We start from the raw sequence: 20,845 nt of genomic DNA, 5'->3' as shown, positions 1-20,845 counted from the left end.
GCGTCATCATTTTTTAAACACAAACCAGTGACTCAATACAAACAAACAAACAGCCCGAACTGGGAGGGAGGTTGGGAGCCCGAAGGTTAAAAACAATCTGAAAAGAAATCGGTAAGGCCATAGCAAAGATGTTATACATACTATTCCAACAATTGTTACAAGCCTCATGAGCTTGCAGTCGAAGGGTATTTAAAGCGGTAAACTGAAAAACAAAACCGCACCCTATTGTCAATTACGGATTTTGTCCGTAAAAGGTTGATGTTCCATGTACCAAGTTTTTAAATCTGATGGTCCGAGTCTATTACTTACGTTGACCGCATAAGAACGATGCCTTATTCCTACCCCCGTGCTGCTCCGAGGATCTCTGGTGTGCTGTGTTCGGCATCCTTTATACCTGTTCGATCTGCATTTTCATCTCGGTGAGATGGTGCCGGTAACCACTAGAGCACAACCTCAAGATGGCCGCCGTCATTGGGACGAATGTCTCACAAAACGGGAAGTCTGTTTACTCTTCCTATGCTCCAGTGAGAAAGGTATTATTTACAGAGGGATGTCGTATGATGTCCCAAAATGCGTGGTTGATGTAGTAGTAGTGATACATATGCATCCGTGCATTTATTAGGGGCACACAGTCATTGTCAAACATTCATTGGGGTGGTAGGAGTTAGAGTGCGATTCTATGCTAGGCCAAGGTGGAGGCGATAACAATAGTTGGTATCACTTCCCGGTATTTTACAGTTAGTAGCACAAAGGGTACATGTCTTATAGCTGACTCCAAGGTATCTCGTCATTCAGGCCGCTCCTATTAGATTTGATACGGAAGACCCACCTCTGTTCTTTCTCTAGGAGGTGATTCTCATTGTCGACCTGTTCACTTACGGTCCAGGAAATGTCTTCCGGTTTATGATTACTTTCCAGGAAGTGGTTCGTCAGTTTTGTGCTTGATTTCTTGCATTTTATTGTACTTTTGTGTTCCCCTATCCTGATCTTTATCGCCCTGCTCGTCATGCCCACATATTCCAGGTTGCATGGGCAGGTGATTAGATATGACATTGAAACTATTGCAATTACTGAAGCTTCGTTGTTCCTAGGTGGTACCATTGTTGAACGTTAATTTTGTGCTCTTCTTGGTCAAGCAACAGACTTTGCACCCACCATAAGGATAGTCACCATGTACAAAGTTTGGATTTCTTTTCAAATTGGTGTTGTCTATTTTAGGTCTTGTATGTACCAAGAGATCTCTTATACTTTGAGCTTTTTTATGTCAGAAGATCGGTTTTGGTATCTGGAGCCCACCGCTATTCAGAATCTTCCAATTTTTTGTGATGATCTTTGTCACTTGGTTTGAATTGGTGTTATATGTGGTAACACAGATGGGTATTTTCTCTTCTTCCTTTGGTACCTTATCCTCGAGCAGAGACTCCCGACAGTTGTTTCTAGCCCTCTTATATGCCTGATCGATGATTTTCGTAGGGTACTCACGGGCTTCCAGTTTCTTCCGCAGGTCTTTTGCCTGAGTTTTAAAGTTTCCGATTTCTGTGCAGTTCCTGCGGAGACGGAGGAACTGGCCATACGGTAAATTGTCCCGTAGATGTTTGGGATGAAAGCTTTTGTACATCAACAAGCAGTTTTTGGAAGTACTTTTGAAATGCGTAGTGGTCATTAATCTGCCCTTTTTGGGAAAGATGTTCAGATCTAAAAAGACCAGATTGCTGTTCGAAGTGGTGCTCGTGAATTTTAGGAATTCGTCCTGTAGGTTCAGCCAGGTCAGGAATTGTTCAGAGGTCTTTTCATCTCCATCCCAGATGATGAGGATATCGTCGATGTATCTTTTCCACGTTTTGATGTTGTTTCTGAAGGGGTTCCTTGGGTTCAGTATCTTGGTCACCTCTAGATGATGCACATAGAGTCCAGCTATGCTCGGAGCAAATGTGCTCCCCATACTGGTTCTGTGTTTCTGCAGGTATAGGGTGCCATTGTGTTAAAAAAAGTTCTCTCTCAGTGCCAGTGAACAACATTCCATAACCACATTGCGGGGAGTTTGGTATTCCCAATAGTCCTCAAAGAGTACTTCCGCGATGATTTCTAAGGTCTCGTTGTGCGGTAGACTCGTATAAAGGTTTTTCGACGTCACAGCTGATAAGGAGCTGGCTGTTCGGGTCGAACGGTAATCCTTCCAGTAGGTTCAGAACATCTTTTGTGTCTCTTAAGTATGTCGATGTCCTTTGGACCATTGGTCTGAGAAATCCATTGGCAAATCTTGAGACTGGTTCCAAGACAGACCCGATTCCTGAGACAATGGGGCGTCCCGGAGGGTTTTGCATATTCTTGTGGATTTTCGGCAAAGTGTACATGTAGGGGGTTTTTGGATTGTTTTGACATAGAAAATCTCCTTCTCTTTTAGTAATCCAATTGTGTGCCAATGCCTCTTCCACCATAGTATGGATTTTGATTGTTATCCTCTCAGTGGGGTCAGATCGAAGAACCTAATACTTCCTTTGGTCTTGTAACAAGCGTGTACATTCTTTGTCATACTGTTCCTTGTTTTGTATCACCGTTGTGCCCCCTTGTCCGCTGGTTTTATTATGACATCTTTGTTGTTACTCAGTTCTCTTAGTGCTCTGCGTTCTTCACTGGAGATGTTTTGGAAGACACGTTTCTTCGAGGGGTCGAGATCGTCAAGATCCTTCATGACCGCCTTTTCAAATGTCAGAAGTTCAATGGGAAGTGTATTGTCCAAAGGGGTGAACCTGGATTTAGGTTTTAGTCCTGTATCTCCACGATCTATGTCATCTTTCTGGTCTTTCAAAAAGACTTGGAGCTTCAGACGTCTCATGAATTCCTGGACCTCTTTGCATAGGTGGAATTTATCCATATTTGCTGTAGGTACATATCCTAGGCCTTTCTCTAGGACTCTTTTTTGAGGCTCGGATAGTTCAATGGTGGAGAGGTTTACCACCAGACTTACTTCTGGTTCTTCGATGCGCCTGTCATGCTTCTTGTCTTCAAAGATAAGAAAGATGACATAGGTCAATACGATCCGAAATGGCGGCCGCCAGTTTCCGGAGGAGCCCGCCCAAGTCTCGGAGGTCCCAGGTCCCGCGGATGAGAAGACATTCCCACCGGACCCCGTATCCGGATCGCCCAGCGCCGGGTTATGGGGGACAGAACCCCATCGCGCCAGCAGAGGAGGACTTGGCGCCGGGATCCAGGTTCAGCTGTCTGGCATATCACACAGGTGCGAATGCGGAGGGCGAGGGTAGTGGCTGCACATCAGATGTGGACGAACCGGCGGAACAATCCCTGCATCCACTAGTCACAGCGATCCGAGAGTTGGAACAAGGAGCGACTGGCATGACGGATGATCAAGACATTGAGATGCAAGATTCCCATTCCTGAGGAAGACTAGAACTGGTATCCGGAACAGCAGTTCATCGTCCTGTGGGCACGCAAGTTACAAGCACTTTCCCTCCGGTGTTGAGACACCTCACTGTTTGTTGGTTTGTTGGCTCTTCTATCGCCCCACACGACACAGGGAATCCTGCCATTCTGCTAGTTTGGTAATCAATACACGAAGGATCCTGTGGGTACACCAGATAGAGCCTTTAGTGATAGCTTAGTTGGGATTGCTATAGGGAGGGCGACAGACCTTTACCACCCGAAAGTCCTGTAAGTTAACTGTTGAGAGGATGGGATGGACGGGAGGGAAAGGTGGGGAGGGGGGACGGGGGGGGGACGGAGATTAGGTTTTTCATAATGTTCTGCCGAGGGGAAACAGGCTGGGGGGAGGGGGAAACAAATGGTTAAATGCAGTCATGTGCTTAGGTGCTCCACACTACACTCCTACACCAGATACCGTCCACACTGTTCTAGTAGTACCTGGAAATGGCCACTGCAGTAGCCGCACACCCTACTGACCATGGGAAAGTCAGTGTCCTAACCTGGAATGTGAACGGGCTTGGCAATAAGATTAAGAGGGGCTTGGTGAACTCCTACCTTAAAAGACTAGACCCAGATATAACTTTCCTACAATAAACTCATCTCAAGGGAAATAACTGCCCCTTTATAGCCAGGGGGCGGCACAAAGTTCTAGCACACGCGGTCTACACAACTGATTCCAGAGGGGTAGCGGTCATTATAAAGAACACCTCCCCGTTCTGTGTTGCACGCACCTGGGTGGACCCTTTGGGGACTTACGTGGGAGTCCAGGGGACATGGCGCAGACGCACATACACGAATATGTCCATTTACGCGCAGCCCAAACTACAGGCCACCATGTTCAGGACACTGGCCAACATACTCCTAGACACAGCTAACACCATACAAATAGTGGGTGGAGACTTTAATGATGTAATGGACGTAGGGAGAGATCGGTCAGGGACGCCGGCTACGGGGGGTACCGGACCCCCCTAGCCCAGCTGGTCGCAAACATAGGACTCACGGATGTCTGCAGGTGGTTACACCTGGACCAGAATGTTTATTTTTTTACTCAGCAGCGCATAAGGTGTTATCGAGACTGGACTACATATTCATGTCTAGACAACACTTGACTGTGGAAGCCACTGCGGAATATAAGGCAAGGGGGGATCTCCGACCACTCACCTCTGTTGGTGAGACTGGGACAGACTCTGGGTACTGGGGGGCTTCCTGGCGCCTTGCTGCCTGGGATTTCCAAAATGCAACTGTACTGAGAGGTGTGAGAGCGGATGTGCAGGTATAAGTGCAGTGCAGTGGAGAAGTGTGGCTCACCGGTTAGAGGAGGCAGACCCAGAAGCAGAGGTCGGCCCGGGACCAGGGTTCAATTCCCGACGCGGCAGGGTTTGGAGCCCAAATGTCCATGGACCTGATAATTCTCGCTTCGGTGCCTACTTGAATCAGGGGTTCACGCTCTGCAACTCTGGGCAATAGCTTGCTCAATCTCCACTACGGCCCCCGCGGCGGGATGCCTGGCTTTCACCTTGGGGGTGCCCAGCTGGGCTATCCCACAGGGAAAAACCAGGACGGGTCCCCAAAGCAAGCGCCGAGATACCCTTTGTGGTGATACGTGCGCTATATAAGAAACTACATTACCATTTTTTAATTTTTTTTATATATAGCTGAAAACGAGGGGTCGGTTGATTCTGGGGTGACCCTTTTGGAAGCCTTGAAGCCAGTAATGAGAGACAGGATACAGAATAGACTGGGGGAGGAAAGGAGAAAACTCCATGGAGAAATAGCCGCAGTGGAACGGTGTATCTTATACTTGGAAAGCGAATACTTAAGCTCGAGAACTGTTGAGACTCTTCGGAGACTGGGGGACATGCAGAAATACTACAGAGAACTAGTGACAGATGAGGCTAAGACTCAAGCCTTGGCCACCCTCCACCGCCTCTGACGTCGCGGACAAATCAGGCAAACTTCTGGCGTGGCTTAGTAGAAAGGAGAAGGCAGCTAGATGGGTGGACAACATTAAAGATGCAGAAGGGTTGTTGGTTAGTACTGATGCACACATTGCTAAGGTTTTTGCTACGCACTATGAACGCTTCTACACAACCAGAGACTTGGGGACGTGTGAGGAGGCGTTACAATATATGGAGCAGACTGACCTTCCCTTGTTAGATCCTGAAGCCCTTAAGACACTGGAGGCTGATATCACAGTTGACGACATCTCAGTGGCCATTGCCCGACTGAGACCGGGTAAAACGCCGGGACCGAATGGTTTCCCGGCAGAATTTTTGAAGAGTACTGTAGACCTTCTGGTTCCCCACTTGAAGAACCTATTCATGGGGGCCTACCAGGAAGGGAGGCTCCCCCCCCCGACATCTCCATGGCGACAATCGCTCCAATCCACAAGGAGGGCAAGCCGCGAGAGGACTGTGCGTCCTACCGCCCCATTTCCCTCCTGAACACCGAGGTGAAACTCCTGGCGACTATCTTGGCACTCAGGCTGAGGTCGGTGATCCCGGACCTCATACACTTGGATCAAACCGGGTTCCTGCCGGATAGGGCCACCAAACTAAACTTAAGACGTACTCACAATTGGTTGCAGAAAGTGAGGGACAGAGAACTACCACACTGGTTTCCCTCCCTCGACGCAGAGAAAGCTTTCGACACAGTCCACTGGCCATTCTTAGAGGGTGTCTTGCATAAATTTGGCTTTGGTCCGAAGTTTCTGACTTTGGTCCGGCTCCTCTAAACCACACCAAGAGCTAGGGTGAGAGTGAATGGGAGACTGTCACGGGAATTTCGGATCCAGAGAGGGACCCGGCAGGGATGCCCCCTGTCCCCCCTCCTCTTCACACTTACCATCGAGATACTAGCGGCGAGGGTCCGACAAAACCCAGGAATCACTGGCTTTAGAAGAGCAGATACAGACTTAGCACAAGAAAAAGTATCACTCTACGCAGATGATGTCCTCATATACGTTACTAACCCGGAAACCACTATCCCAGAGTTGTTCCGGGAATTGGAGTGCTTTAGTAGACACTCCGGATACAAAATTAACTGGCGTCCACTGCCTGGACAACTAATAACGACGACGAAGGGCTTTCAATACCTCGGGATTTACATTACCCTTGATAGGAAATTATCGCTCCAGAAAAATCTGGAGAGGATCATGCTGAGCTCCACAGCAGAGATGGACCGCTGGAGGCAGCATCCACTTACACTTCTAGGACAAGCGGCGATGTACAAAATGATTATTCTCCCCAAATATTTGTACGCCCTACAGAACGAATACTATACGCTCCCAACAACGATACTGCCTAGAATCCACTCGGACCTGAGGGCTTTTCTCTGGTTGAGCAAGCAACCTAGAATAGCATTGACCACGCTCCAGAGACACCAATACAGTGGAGGCATTTCGCTCCCAAATCTGGAAGCCTACTACTGGGCGGAACACATGACCCCGATCAATGATTGGCTGCATACTCAGGCAGACCACCCTACTTATGCCCTAGAACGACACAAATTGTCCTCACATAATTTACTGTATTATCTGTATGGGGGTTCTGGACGAGTGCCGCTTCTCCCTGCAACTGTTATTACATTGAGGGCATGGAACAAGGCCACTAAACGCACGGGCTGGGAGAAGAAACCCACCCGGCAGACACCGCTATGGCACTGCAAGTGGTTGACTGAACTGCACAAACTTAGGGGATTTAAGCGCTGGGATGACATTGGCATCTCCACCATAGGAGATGTGATCGCCAATGGGGAACTGAAATCCTTTCTGGCCCTAAAGTCAGAGTTTGGGCTCCAGCACGCGCAGCTCTTCAAATACACCCAGCTACGACATGCTTGACGGGCACAAAATATACCCTAACCTGGGCTCCCAGAATATGCACCGCTGGAGGGTCGGCTTCTGCAGAAACGTATCCAGGGGAGGGCGGTTTCACTCACCTATAAAACCCTAACCAACAATATGCTAGGAGACCTGGAGAAACCTAGAAAAGTTTGGGAAGAAGAGGTGGGTGAATTAGATGATTTAGACTGGGACATAGTGTTGATGCATCCCCGGGAGGTGGCGATTAAGTCTAGGCTGCGCCCTATCCAATATAATGTACTCCATAGAATTTACTATGATATGGTGAAACTCCATAGAATGGGGAAGATAGATGACACTACATGCCTCCGATGTCGCCGAGAAGACGGAGACTTTTATCATATTATGTGGAAGTGCGACTTGATCCAGATCTATTGGACCCACATTTTTGCGGAACTGAGGGAGGTGCTGGAGGTCCCACTTGACCAGGAGCCCAAGCTGGAGCTGTTGGGAATGACCAACGATGTAGACCTACCGTGCCCACTCCAAACCTTCCTGGTACTGGCCTTAGTGGTAGCCAAAAGAGACATAGCGAAACACTGGGGGTCACCGATTCCGCCGGACTTAGAGGAATGGAGAAGTGGGCTGGATCTATACATGGCTGCCGAGAGAGTGACTTTTAAAGCTAGGGGGTGCCCAAGGAAATTTCGTAGGGTCTGTACCAGGTGGCGCCAATATCATGGGTTGGATGGGGAGCTGTGAGGGGGATGGAACCCAGTGTCGAGTTACAGGTTTGCGGGGGTACTGCCGAGACAGCCCAGAAGAGGACACTAAGAGTTTACTGCACATCGAATGTATGGAGATTGACCAGCTATTATCTGAATTGTAACCGCAAAATCCAGTTGTGGAGGGGTGGGCGGGGTAGTAGGGGGCTGTGCACTGCTAATTACATGACTGTACTGTTGAGTTATTCACAAAATGCAAATAAAAACAATAAAAAAAAGAATGAAAAGCCTTACAGTACTCATATTAACATGTAAAATTAGAAATGACTTGTTTTTTCTGTTAATTTTTAGGTCTGGCTTGACCTTTTGAAACCTGTTTTGAAGCAAGTTCGAAGTGAGTATGTCATGAAAAGATGAAAGAAGATTGTAGCGCTTTGGCAATGGAATAATTCAATTTAAATATGTTCCTTTTCTTTCAGTCTTTTTGTATAAACCTGTTTTTCTCTTTAGAAACATTCAATGTAGGCTACAGCTTGACAGCAGTTTAAAATTAATTGTGTCCATCTAAGAAGGAAATCCCTTCTGAAGAGAAATCTCCTCTGGCAGGTCTTTATTTGGCAAGCCGGTAACTTGATGGAAGCAGTTAGTTCACAGGATGGATACCATTCCCTACGTCTGTAGTGAAGCAGTCACATTAGATATAGATATCGAAAGTTGGGCAGTTCAAAAGTTGACTGAAGATTCAAAGATAAATGGTGATGAAGACCAAATTAGCTGACAGATATTCTTCCTGTTCACTCTATTATTCCAATTCTGATGGGTAGAATCTTGGAATTTAAAAGAAGATTTTTTTGGGACGAAATGGAAGATATCTTTATTCGGCTTATCTTAACTAAAAAATGTACACTGCCCCTCTCAGTGAAAAATAAATAGCAGTTTGCCTTAGAATAGTGTGTATGCCTGCACTGTCCGCTTAGGAGTAAGTGTTCAGACTCATATAGCACTTTTTAGGTCTCGCGACCTATCAATGCGCACAAGCGCATTGAGCGGAGCGAGAATTCATGTCCTCAAAACGCTCGTGAAACCAAGGGTTTAGTTCGTGTGGTTTTCATTAAGTTCACGTGAATCACATGACCAAACAAGCACGCGCATTCACGGCCGCACAGCACATCAAAGGTCTTCGCCCAGCGTGTGCTGTGCGGCTTCTCCTCCCCTAATTACCAGCTTCCCCCATGTCTCCCATGTGTGCTTCTCTCGTAGGCTCTCCCGCCCCCATCCGGCTTCCCTCCGGCCATTTGCCACACTCCTTGCCTCTGTCTTGCCTCCCCCTCCATTCTCCTCCCCTCGCATTACCGCCCCCCACCAGGCTCTCCCGCCCCCATCCGGCTTCCCTCCGGTCACAGTACTGGCACTTTAATTTTAATCTCATCTCTAACGTGAAACTTACCAGGCTCTCCCACCCCCATCCGGCTCTATTTCCACTCCGTGCTAGAAGCTCAGAAATAGTTTCCCTCGAGGGTTATGCTGCAGAGTTCACAGCCGCTGTGCCTTGAGCAAATAATCAACTCCAGCTTTCGGGGAATCTTCTGGGTTTTCACATAGACCACCTACACCTAGACCAAACACAGCTCCTGCCAGACGGGCTCAGAATGATAAGAGGCCTGGCTTCTGATGAGCAAGGCCAGGAGTACCGCGGCAGGCGGACACTGCCGAACGGACTCTGCTTTCAGGTTTCTCTATGTGCCCTGGCTTTAAGCTATGAACACACCGCGGAGTAAGATAAGTCTTTCTATGCAAGAAGCAGCATTTTGGATGCTTTGGAAATACTGATTTCTAGAAATAGTAAGGCTGCTCTGCCATTTACAATGGTTAAGCACAACTGTTGTTAAAACACCCTTCAATATATGGAAATAAAAAAGGCTGCTTCTTACTAGCATCTTTCACTGGATTCATGTTTGTGTGTGAAGGGACAGGGGTGAACGCATGTTTTTAGGTCTCGCCTAGACAGCTGACAAATGTATTGGCACTTGTAAAACATTCATCTACGTGGAACAAGACACGCCAGTTACTGTTGTCCTAAGATACCTTGCAAACGTATCAACAATCAGGAAAAAACAATCAAATGCAAAGTGCTCTGACTCATGTAAAAACACTGTTCCCACGCCACACTCCGACCAAAGACCCGAAATAGGCCAGTCTCGCACAATCATCTCCCGCCAAGTAGACTGAAGTGGGCAAAGGGATAGCTCTGGAAAGCCCTATAGCTAAGTCTTTGTTACAAGTCAATACCACCGAAAACAACGAAAGCCATCTTATCGGCCTTTGAATCCTAACTGGACAGGACTGAAATGTACAACTAAGGCACACCGTTCCGTCCTACAACGCCCGAGGTGGGTTTCTACTCTGTATTACCACCTTTCTGAGCTTTTTCTGTAGGTTTATGTTGTTTTGTTTTTAATGTCGAAAGGCGTTCTGAAGTTTATAGCAAGTTTTACAATTGTGTTATGAATATCACTCTGCAGTGGTGAATTAATCACTGAGACTGCATCAACATCAAATGCTTCTACAGGTCAACTCCAATGCCAGCCTGCATGAAACCTATAACTCTGCCTCCAACCTCCAGTGCTATGAACAACAGCATGCCATGAAGGGGGCATGGAGAACAAAACAAAATCACCTCTAGGCGAAGCACCAGAAGGTGCCCTCCAGTGCCAGTACATACTACTCCTGGGGAGTCGGAGTTAAAGGGTGAAGCTGAGCAGGGTGGAGCAGCCTGGTGTCAAAGCAGCAATGCTGGGGCAGAGGCGTGGAAGGGCGTCCAGATGCGAGAATAGTCAACTTATAGAGAAACTCACTAGCAAAAGACGGTGGCAAAATAGACCTCTGAACTACTAATCTCATGGCCTCCTTGTGTACAGAGGCAACACATCTCTGTGCACTGGCGTCACTTGGATCCAACGTGGTTTCTGGGGAAAGGTCGGAGGTCAGCCAGAGGCCATGCTGAGAGTGGACCTCGGGTTTCACTTGCACCGTCTGGGGTGAAAAAAGAGATCATTGCACACATGGTTGCCTCTCCTGTGGATGCCCTAAACCACACATCTGGACCAGTTGAGGAGAATAGCACCTTGTTGAACAAGCCAACCAGTTCTCCTTTCACCGTGATCTCTATATTTCCGCTTGAACCAGAAAGATGCAAGAAAATGTTTGAATGGGTGACGTCTATCTGTCCATCTGGTACCTCAGCCAGTCATGTTGACTTGTACAATAGGCCTGCTTCTGTGGTAGTGACTGGGAGTCCTGTGAAGGAGATGGAAGGGAATGCCAACAAGTGTGCGGCCAGTATAATACATTAGCCTGCAAAAGAGCGGAAGAACGCATCTATCGATGTTAGAGACACAATGTCAGAAGGTTTGAGGGAGGAAGGATGGCGGTAGCTGAAACTGCAAATGGCATGTGAAAAACAGTGAGATCTTGCAGTAGAAAGAGGTTGTTGCGTTTGCCCAGTGACTTGCATCAGAAGGTACAATAAGATAAAGTTTAAAAAAATGAGGGATGTTAACTTTTGCCTAAATGGTCTGCACCTTCCGTCTTAAATAGGGGTGCCAATCTTTGGTGCAACTCATGGACGCTTTACTAATGGTTCAAATGCACATAAAATTACTCGAAATATTTTTGAAGTTATACAGCGGTTAGACGCGTGCAGCTTCCAAGCACTGTACATCACGCATGCTGTTATTAAATATGTAAATGCCCACTTTCAATCATGTATATTTTTTATCCCATGTCGAAGTGCATCGGCTTTTTTCAAACTTACCTAAATATAAAGTTCACTAGACTAAAAGTGTCATTATAAACATAACCGTAAAATGCATAAAATAGTAATAAAAGAGAACATTACATTTTGCAAAGTCATGCAAGAATTTTACACCTGACAAATGCAATCGAATGATGATGTATAGAAAATAAAAACACAAAACTTTAATTCAGCTCTCTTTATGATGCAATTTTCTTAGTTCGTTATTAAAAAAAGGACATATTTGTAAGCAACATAACTGCGTGTCTTTTCTACAAAGATGTAATAATGCACGTAGTTTCACATCCTGGCTTCCGGGTGGTCACTTGGGTCTTCCTCCAGTATAAAGCCCAATCACATTTTAACACAAGCACTGGCGTTGCCAATAGGTTTCGCATTTGGAAAGTTGGAGCTATTGGTTTTGTAAATTACATTTTATATTTATATATTGTTATTGACAATGCCAATAACGATATATAAATATAAAATGTCATTTACAAAACCAATAGCTCCAACTTTCCTACTGCGAGACCTATTGGCAACGCCATTGCTTGTTCTGCAAGTTTTTTATTTGTATCCTGCATAACCTATATCCTCAGTTAAGGTGGTGTTCCACAGACCAATTTTTTGAAATATGCTCTTCAGAAAAGAACACATATAACATCAACTTAATGTTTAGCCTCCAATTTGAAATTCCTTCACATGTATAGAACGTTTTAAAATTTTCCATTTTCTGGTTGCTTCTTTTTTTATACACACTTTATTAATTTATTAATATTATTTAATGCAGTCGTGGACCCCCTGAGTTAGGCATTGTGAACCCCTAGGAGTTCCCCGAAACAAAGGTTAAGAGCCACTGCTCTAAGTGAATTAAATTATTTAGAATGCCCCATTCATTTCTGAAATTCAGGTGTCATTTCTATGACTTTGAATTCATGTGACTAATAATAATAATATGGTAAAGATCAACAAATTTGGGGAGGTAGATCGAAGCAGCTCGAGAGGGTTCACTCTGCTTCCAATCGTAAGTACCACTTATCAAAAAAAGTGAACCACAATATCTACATATAAGGGGTCCAGAGAGGATTATCTCCAAGATTCTCATCCACGTATTTACCCCAACACTTTGTGTTCTCTCCAGAATGGTACACATAAGGAGAATCGCAACAGACCGATGAAAGCTCCAGACCCATGTGGGCCATACAGGGCTGAAACATGTTGACTGAATCACCAGATGTGTAGGATCAGTAATTTGCCCTTACTATATCATCTAGCTTTTTAACCTTATTCCTATCCTTTTTTCAGTTCTTTTCCAAATAAATATGTTTAATAGGATAGGAGATCATTTTATGACCACATTCCACAACTGTCTCTACTCAGACGGTTCTTTTTCTGGTAGGAGGATTACTTCACTTTCAGAATGGGACACTGAAGTGAAAAAGACCCTATGATGATATTAACCACGATATCACCCCAACGGAGATAACATACACTGTTGGGGGTGAAAACGTGGATGAGGGTCTTGGAGATAATCCTCTCTGGACCCCTGGTTTGTAGACATTGTACTTCATATTTTTTGAAAAGTAGCAATAATCATAATAGTTATTCCTATTATCAGAATAATAGGTGAATGGACTTCTCTATAATGTCCCATTCTTTGCTGAAATTCATGTTTCATTGGATTTCTCTGACTATGAGTTGATGTAACCTTGCTTTCCATTAGTTTATCCAAGTTGGAAAGTATTGTGATACAAAGGCCTCAATTTTTAACATTAATGCGATGAGTTGGATTTAGGCAGCTACAATTCATTGTGGTGCTGACAGGTACTAAGACCTGTACCCGTGACTTACAAGAATCATGGATTAAAGAAGCTATGTTGTCCCTTCACTTAGCTAGGATCATGTGAAGCAGGGGTCTCCAAACCGGTCCTGGAGGGCCGGAACCATGCCAGATTTTTTGGATATCCCCATTGAGGTACATGTAGTAATTTTAAAAGTCTGGCATGGATCCGGCCCTCCAGGACCGGTTTGGAGACCCCTGAATTGTAAACATTGCCTGTGTGAAACTGAAAGACTACAGGTTTGGAAGAGTAAATACTGCATGAGTATACTGGTCCTCGTGTATTCTCTGACTTATGTAGTTGTAGTGATAGCAAAGAGTCTTTTTCATGTGTTGCTCCCCATCCCTATATCTCCCTCCCTCCACATCTGTGAGTTTTGTAGGAGCTAAAGCAAACATACTCTAATTTGTTGACCAAGGCAATGGTGTTTGAACTCTGTGCTTAAGGAAATAGAGGGTGTGACCTGTAAGGATGGATCTATGGTAAAACATCCGGAAGCATGCCCTCTTCTAGGATGACAAAAACCTGCATCCACTGTTCTGTTAAGAAACCAATGTCTGTACCTTCAGCACCACAGATTTAATTCAACATGTAAACAGCAGGCCTTGAATGGCTCTTTCATTCTTTGCTGAATAATATATTTTGGGATTCTGTTATCAAGGAGACCCTGCCTGAAGCACATACCTTTCTGTTGACTTTAGAAGATACATCAGAAATTGTGTTTGTGTTGAACCACAATTTTAATTTTTATTTGGCACGATTACGAGCGCCCAGAGGCCACGAGTCAGAAATTTGTTGCACTCCTACACTTGCAGTCGTTTTTATCCAAAAAGTATTGAAATGTAGTCCTTTTGAAACTAATAGAGACGTGATTACTGTCCTTAAGGACTGAACTGGCCTCTTCTTCCTATTGTCTGTACTTGTAGTTCATCCTCTTCAAGTTTGATTAGTTGTTATAAATATTCCATCCTCGTTTAGCACTGTTCTGTCTTACCTTTGAACTGTAACATACTTTGTGCTAAGTACATTTATTTTTTGAGGAATTGTGTAAAGCGCAGCATGTCTCCTATTGGTTAATTCAGAGAGTTCAACAGTAAGGTGAGGTATGATACTGTTACACCATAGGCCTGATTACAGGTGGCCCCTTAAGTTATCATGTCCGCTCAAATACCCTTTGCAACTGGTATGTAAGAGAAATGTGCTTACTTTAATTAATCCTTCAGTTAATGTGTTATTCTTTTCATTCCATTTTGTTAATGCCACTCACAGGACAGCAGGGGCCATTGGTCTTGTGTACTCACCAAGGGCATACTAATTGGTTCGAGAACCCCAATTTGTGCTTTGCCAACACCTTAACTGAAATACCTTCATAGTGAGATCTTCCTCTAGAAAGACTCAACTATAGAATGCAGATAATACTTTGAGGCCACTCCAAATGGTATGAACATTGATTCCAGTTTGGCCATAAATGTGTGTTTGAGGCAGAATTGGGATTCTGAGTTGTGCATGAGCGCTGTTCTTCCATTTTAAGTTTTCCATGCACATTCACAAGCAAAAACATATTAAAATGGGCCCTGAAAAATGGGCCACAATATGAGAATTGCCTGTTGGAATCTGTACACGAAGCACAAGTTACTTACCTTCGATAACAATATATCTGTAAGAAACATTATGTAGTGTTAGATTCCTTACCTTAGAATATCCCCAGACGTCAGACTGGATCCAGAAAGTTTTTCGTCAGCAGTACCCTTGCGCGTCGGTAGGCGTTGTCTGCGGCTCCGCGTCCGTCGTCGGTGTGATCGCCGGGATGACCTCGTCGGAGCACTTAGACGCCGCCCTCGCGTGCTGACGTCAGTTCTGTACACAGCTTTCCGCGCCAGGAACGCAGAGCCATGCAAGAAACCGACACTGGTGCCATGAAATTAGGGCCCTCAAAGGGAGATACCTTAACCCTAGATATAGGTTCGCAGAACGGGTAGGATGGGTGGGGTGGTAAGGAATCTAACACTAACTACTGTTTCTTACAGATATATCGTTACCGAAAGTAAGTAACTTGTGCATCTGAAAGAAACAGGTTAGTGTTAGATTCCTTACCTTAGAATAGATACCCCAGCAATACCAACCCCGGTGGTGGGCCTGAGAACGAAGATCACACCAGAAAGTCCTGGAGAACGGAACGGCCGAAAAAGCCATCTCTCCGGACTTGGCTGTCCAGGCAGTAGTGCCTAGCAAACGAGTACAGCGAGGCCCACGTAGCTGCCTGACTGATGTCCTGCAAGGGGACTCCCCGACCCAGGGCAGTAGTAGCCGCCGTGGCCCAAGTGGAATGGGCGCGCAGCCCCACAGGAGGCTCCTTTTTCGCCAAGAAGTAACAAACCTTGATGCACAAAACGAACCACCGAGAGATGGTCCCTTCTTAGCGCCCACATAACCAACAAAGAGCTGGTCGTCCACCCGAAACTGGCGTGTGCGGTCTAGATAAAATGAGAGCGCACATTTTGGGTCCAGACGGTGGAGCCTCTCTTCCTCTTTCGAGGGATGTGGAGGCGGAAAGAAGGTGGGCAAGGTGATGGACTGCCCGATATGAAAGTCTGTAACCACCTTGGGCAGGAAAGAAGGACGATTCCTCAGAACAACTTTGTCCAGACAGGCAGATAGGAAAGGAGACTTAGAAGATAGAGCCTGGAGCTCACTCACTCTCCTGGCAGAGGTGATGGCAACCAGGAATGCTGTTTTAAGAGTCAGAAGACGAAAAGGACAGTTATGAATTGGCTCAAAGGGAGCACACATCAGATAAGTTAGTACAAGGCTCAAGTCCCACTGAGGCATCACATAGGGAACAGGAGGAAATGTGTGTGTGATGCCTTTCAAGAACCTATTTACAACAGGGGACTTGAATAGAGAAAGCTGATCAGGAAGCCTTAAGAACGCTGAAATGGCCGAGAGATAGCCTTTGATAGTGCCCAGAGCAGAGCCCTGCTGGGCAAGAGAAAGAAGGAAGAGGAGAACCTCTGAAAGGGGGCAGAAAGAGGATCCACTGCCTTTGCTGTGCACCATGCCACAAATTTCTTCCACCGTTTTTGTGGAGGGATGCTTGGCTGTCAGAATCACATCACAGACTTCAAGAGGCAAGTCAAATGGCCTCAACTGTCGCCGCTCAATCTCCACGCATGTAGTTGGAGACTGGACAGGTTCGCGTGGAGGACCATCCCCTGCTGCTGCGACAGAAGGTCCTCCTGAAGAGGCAGATGAATCGGGGGATCGACTGACATGCTGCGTAGCTCGGGATACCAGTATCTTCGCGCCCAGTCTGTAGCCACAAGGATGACTTGGGCCCGGTCTCGCCTGATCTTCTTCAGCACTCTGGACAGAAGTGGTATAGGAGGAAAGGCGTACAACAGACCGCAGCTCCACTCGCGACGAAAAGCGTCTCCGAGCTAATGCCGACTTGGAAATTCCAATGCGCAGAACTGATGACATTGCGCGTTCTCTTCGATGGTGAATAGATCTAACCAAGGCTCTCCCCACTGCTTAAAGAGACCTAGCGCCACGTCCGAGTGAAGACGCCATTCGTGATCCATCCTGCACCGACGGCTGAGTTCATCCGCCCTGGCGTTCATGGAACCTGCCAGGTGTTGAACCACCAGGGTGAATCCCTGGTGTTCCAGCCATGTCCAGAGGCGCAGAGCCTCCTGACAAAAGGTCCACGACCCCACCCCGTCCTGTTTGTTGCAGTACCACATGGCGGTGGTGTTGTCCCTGAACACCTGCACCACACTTCTCCGGACAAAGGGAAGGAATGCCTTCAGTGCAAGCCGGATCTCCCGCAGCTCCAGAAGGTTAATATGGAGCCTGGACTCCGCCGGAGATCAGAGGCCTCTGATCTCCGCCTCTCCCATGTGGCCCCTATCCCAGGAGGAACGCATCCATCACTTCTACGTACTCCGGTTGGGAAAGGGAGATGGATCTGCCGTTGACCCAATCGCGGTCCGTGAGCCACCACTGCAACTGTCTTGCACTGTCCTCCGAGATCAGGACGTGGTCTGACAGGTTGCCCTGATGCTGTGCCCACTGAAACTTCAGTTCCCACTGCAGAGCCCGCATCCGCCACCTGGCATGATGCACCAGCAGGATGCAGGAGGCCATCAGCCCCAGGAGCCGCAGCGCCAACCTGGCCGAGACTCGGGATAAAGGCTGAAAGATCGGAATCAGAGCCTGAATATCCCGAACCCGCTGCTCGGGAGGATAAACCCGAAACTGTGCCAAGTCCAGAACCGCTCGGATGAAGAGGAGCTTCTGAAATGGGCACAGATGAGACTTTGGCACTTTGATGGAGAACCCCAGCAAGTGCAGGAGATCAGCCGTAGTCTGGAGGTGGGAGGCGACTGTCTGGGGCAAGCCTGCCTTCAACAACCAATTTGAGATAGGGGAAGACTGAAACCCCTGATCTGCGCAGATGAGCTCGACCACCGCCATCACTTACGTGAACACCCGAGGGGCACTGGTGAGGCCGAAGGGGAGCACGGTAAACTGAAATTGCTCGTGGCCTGCCGTGACCCCCCGTGGGCCGATGCTACCATCCATTCTCCAGGGCCTAGGGCAGCCAGGACCTGAGCTAAAGTCTGCATCTTGAACGTCTCCTTTCGGAGGAAGCCGTTGACGCTCCAGAGGTCCAAGATAGGGCGTAGGCCTCCTTTGCCCTTCTTGGGTACCAGAAAGTACTGGGAGTAGCAACCACGTCCTACTTCTGGCCCAGGACGGCCTCCTTGGCTAAGAGGGCCGTAACTTACTCCTGCAGAAGTTGCAAGTGATCCCCGACATGTGGTGGTACTGCGGTGGCATGGCTGGAGGGGTTGCCTCGAAGGGGAGGGAGTAGCCCCTTCGGACGATTTGCAGCACCCACCTGTCCGAAGTGATGGTATGCCAGTGGAGGAGGGGATGGCGGACCCTGCCCCCCACTGGCGTCGAATGGACCTGAAAGCTCGGACTAGGAAGTTTTTGAGGCAGATGCTTCCGGGGTGGATGTGGACTGACCTTGCCATTGTCACGCTGCACCGCCACAGCTGTTACCACGTCCACGACCGCGTTGAGGTTTGGTCTTTAGCCTATGACTGAAAGAACGTGTGGGGGCACCCCTTCCTTGGCCACGAAAGGGGCAAAAAGCAGAAGTTTGCTGGCCGCTGGCCCGACAGGCCCAAGGACTTGGCCGTAGCCCTGGAGTCCTTGAAACACTCAAGCGCACTGTCTGCTTTGTCGCCAAAAAGGCGACGGTTATCGAAGGGCATGTCCATGAGAGTGGACTGGACATCCCCCGAGAAGTTGGCGGACCTCAGCCAGGCGTGGCGACGGATTGCCACCGTCGTGGAAATCGCTCTGCCCAGCAAGTCCGTGGTATCAATTCCACATCAGATTGAATAACATGCTGCATCCCGCCCCTCAGCAAGTGCCTGGGCGAGCCATGCCTGGGCCTCCTCCAGACACTGGGGCAACACGTCCGCAACCGTGTCCCACAAGGATTGGGTGTAACGGCCCAAAAGGCAAGCGGTGTTGATAGACCGCAATCCCAAACTCAATGAGGAAAACTGTTTCTTTCCAAACTGGTCAAACCTTTTGGATTCCCGATCTGGGGGCGCGGTCGGAAATGCGGTCTGGGATGTAGAGGCCTGGATCACCCGGCTCTCGGAAGTAGGGTGTACGGACAGAAAGCTGGGCTCGCCCTGAGCCGGGCAGTGGCGTCGGGCCACGTTCCGATCCACAGGGGGCACTGTGGAGGGCTTGGACCAAGTTCCCATCAGAACCTCCGTGAGGGCTTCATTGAACGGTAGCAGAGGCTCCGAAGAGCTTACTGGTGGCTGAGGCACCTCGGTGAGGAAGTTAGTCCTCACGGCCGCGGCAGGGTGCTCAAGAGCCAAGGCCTTGGCTGCCCTGCACAACACCACACCACAGGTAGCACCCTCCTTCGTAGCCACGGAGGGAGGAGAGATGAATCCAGTGTCAGGCGATGTATTCAGACCACTGGCCTCCCCAAGCTCATCTGCCCAGGCCTGACTTAACAGACCCCTCCCAGTCCTCCCCCTCATCAGTGTCCTGATAAACAGGCAGAAATGACGGAGCCGGGTCATAGATGAATTGCTCGCCCACCAACGCTGGAGACAGCGCCGAGCAGCGCCGTTCCGACGCCGGACCGGGGCTGAAACTGGGGACGGGGTCATCCGAAGACTGCCACGGGAGCGACACCATCGGGGTCGGCCCCAGCGGAGGAGTTGTGAGGTCAACTGGCGTCGACCGGGATCCAGGCCTGGATCCCCCAGGGCCCTGCGGCGTCGGGACCGAAGTGGACGACGGTGCCTGGGCCGAAGCCCCCGGTGGCGCGGGGGCTGAAGCCGCCGGCCCGCCAAGGCCCCTAGTCGGGTCTGCGGCGCCCGAAGGCACGCCGACAGGCCTCGAAGTTGGGAAGTGAGCCCTCATTGCCACGAGGAAATCACATGTCTTCTCCAGCGTCTCATGCAGTCCAGGGACCGGAGGGTATGGGGCCGGATGCGACCCGCACGGGTGGTGTCACCCGAACTCTCAGACGAGTTGTGAAACTGGCGAGGGGAGTCGAAAGAGCGATGTCGCCTCTTAGACTTCTTTTTAGAGTGCCTCGACTTACCTGAGTGTGAGGACTTGGAGCCCGACGAACGGTGTGGGCTCCGACTCTGCGACCTGCCCCTCGACTGCCGGATCTCGAGGAGCTTATGGGACCGCTCCGGCCTAGCTTTCGAGGTCAAGGCCCAACAGTCGGGGCACGACTTGTTTTCGTGGTCGGCCCCAAGGCAGTAGAGACACCGGCGGTGGGGGTCGGTCACCGACATCAGGCGGTGACAGGCGTCGCACGGCTTGAATCCAGGCATCCCTACCGGCACTAGGAGTCGATAACGACTCGAAAGAATGGCCAAATTAGGCCAAAAAAGTGAGTAAAAAAATGGCTAGGGTACTAGCCCTTCCCGGATCTGTGCTTGCTGGCGTGGAAAAAAGAACTGACGTTCGCGCGCGAGGGCGGCGTCCAAGTGCTCAGACGACGTCCTCCCGGCGATCACGACGGACGCGGAGCCGCAGACGACGCCTACCGACGCGCAAGGGTACTGCCGACGAAAAACTTTCCTGATCCAGTCTGACGCCTGGCGATATTCTAAGGTAAGTAATCTAACACTAACCGATTTCTTTCAGATCATAGATTTCTATGGCTATTCCGTGTTTCCCT

At 48.4% G+C, this 20,845-nt stretch overlaps 1 protein-coding gene across 3 annotated transcripts in view; it reads left to right on the top strand.

Annotated features, from left to right (window-relative positions):
• FARP1 (FERM, ARH/RhoGEF and pleckstrin domain protein 1) overlaps window positions 1-20,845 on the top strand; it is a 576,707-nt gene that overhangs the window by 271,410 nt on the left and 284,452 nt on the right. For all 3 annotated transcript variants that reach the window (XM_086947879.1, XM_086947877.1, XM_086947878.1), the window contains exon 4: window positions 8,320-8,362. In XM_086947879.1, coding sequence (XP_086804005.1) covers window positions 8,320-8,362 — 43 coding nt within the window. The remainder of the gene's footprint in view (window positions 1-8,319; window positions 8,363-20,845) is intronic.

Source organism: Lissotriton vulgaris, assembly GCF_964263255.1.
Source record: "Lissotriton vulgaris chromosome 8 unlocalized genomic scaffold, aLisVul1.2 SUPER_8_unloc_1, whole genome shotgun sequence".
In the NCBI taxonomy this organism is placed as follows: domain Eukaryota; kingdom Metazoa; phylum Chordata; class Amphibia; order Caudata; family Salamandridae; genus Lissotriton; species Lissotriton vulgaris.
This window is presented reverse-complemented; position numbering and strand designations above follow the sequence as displayed.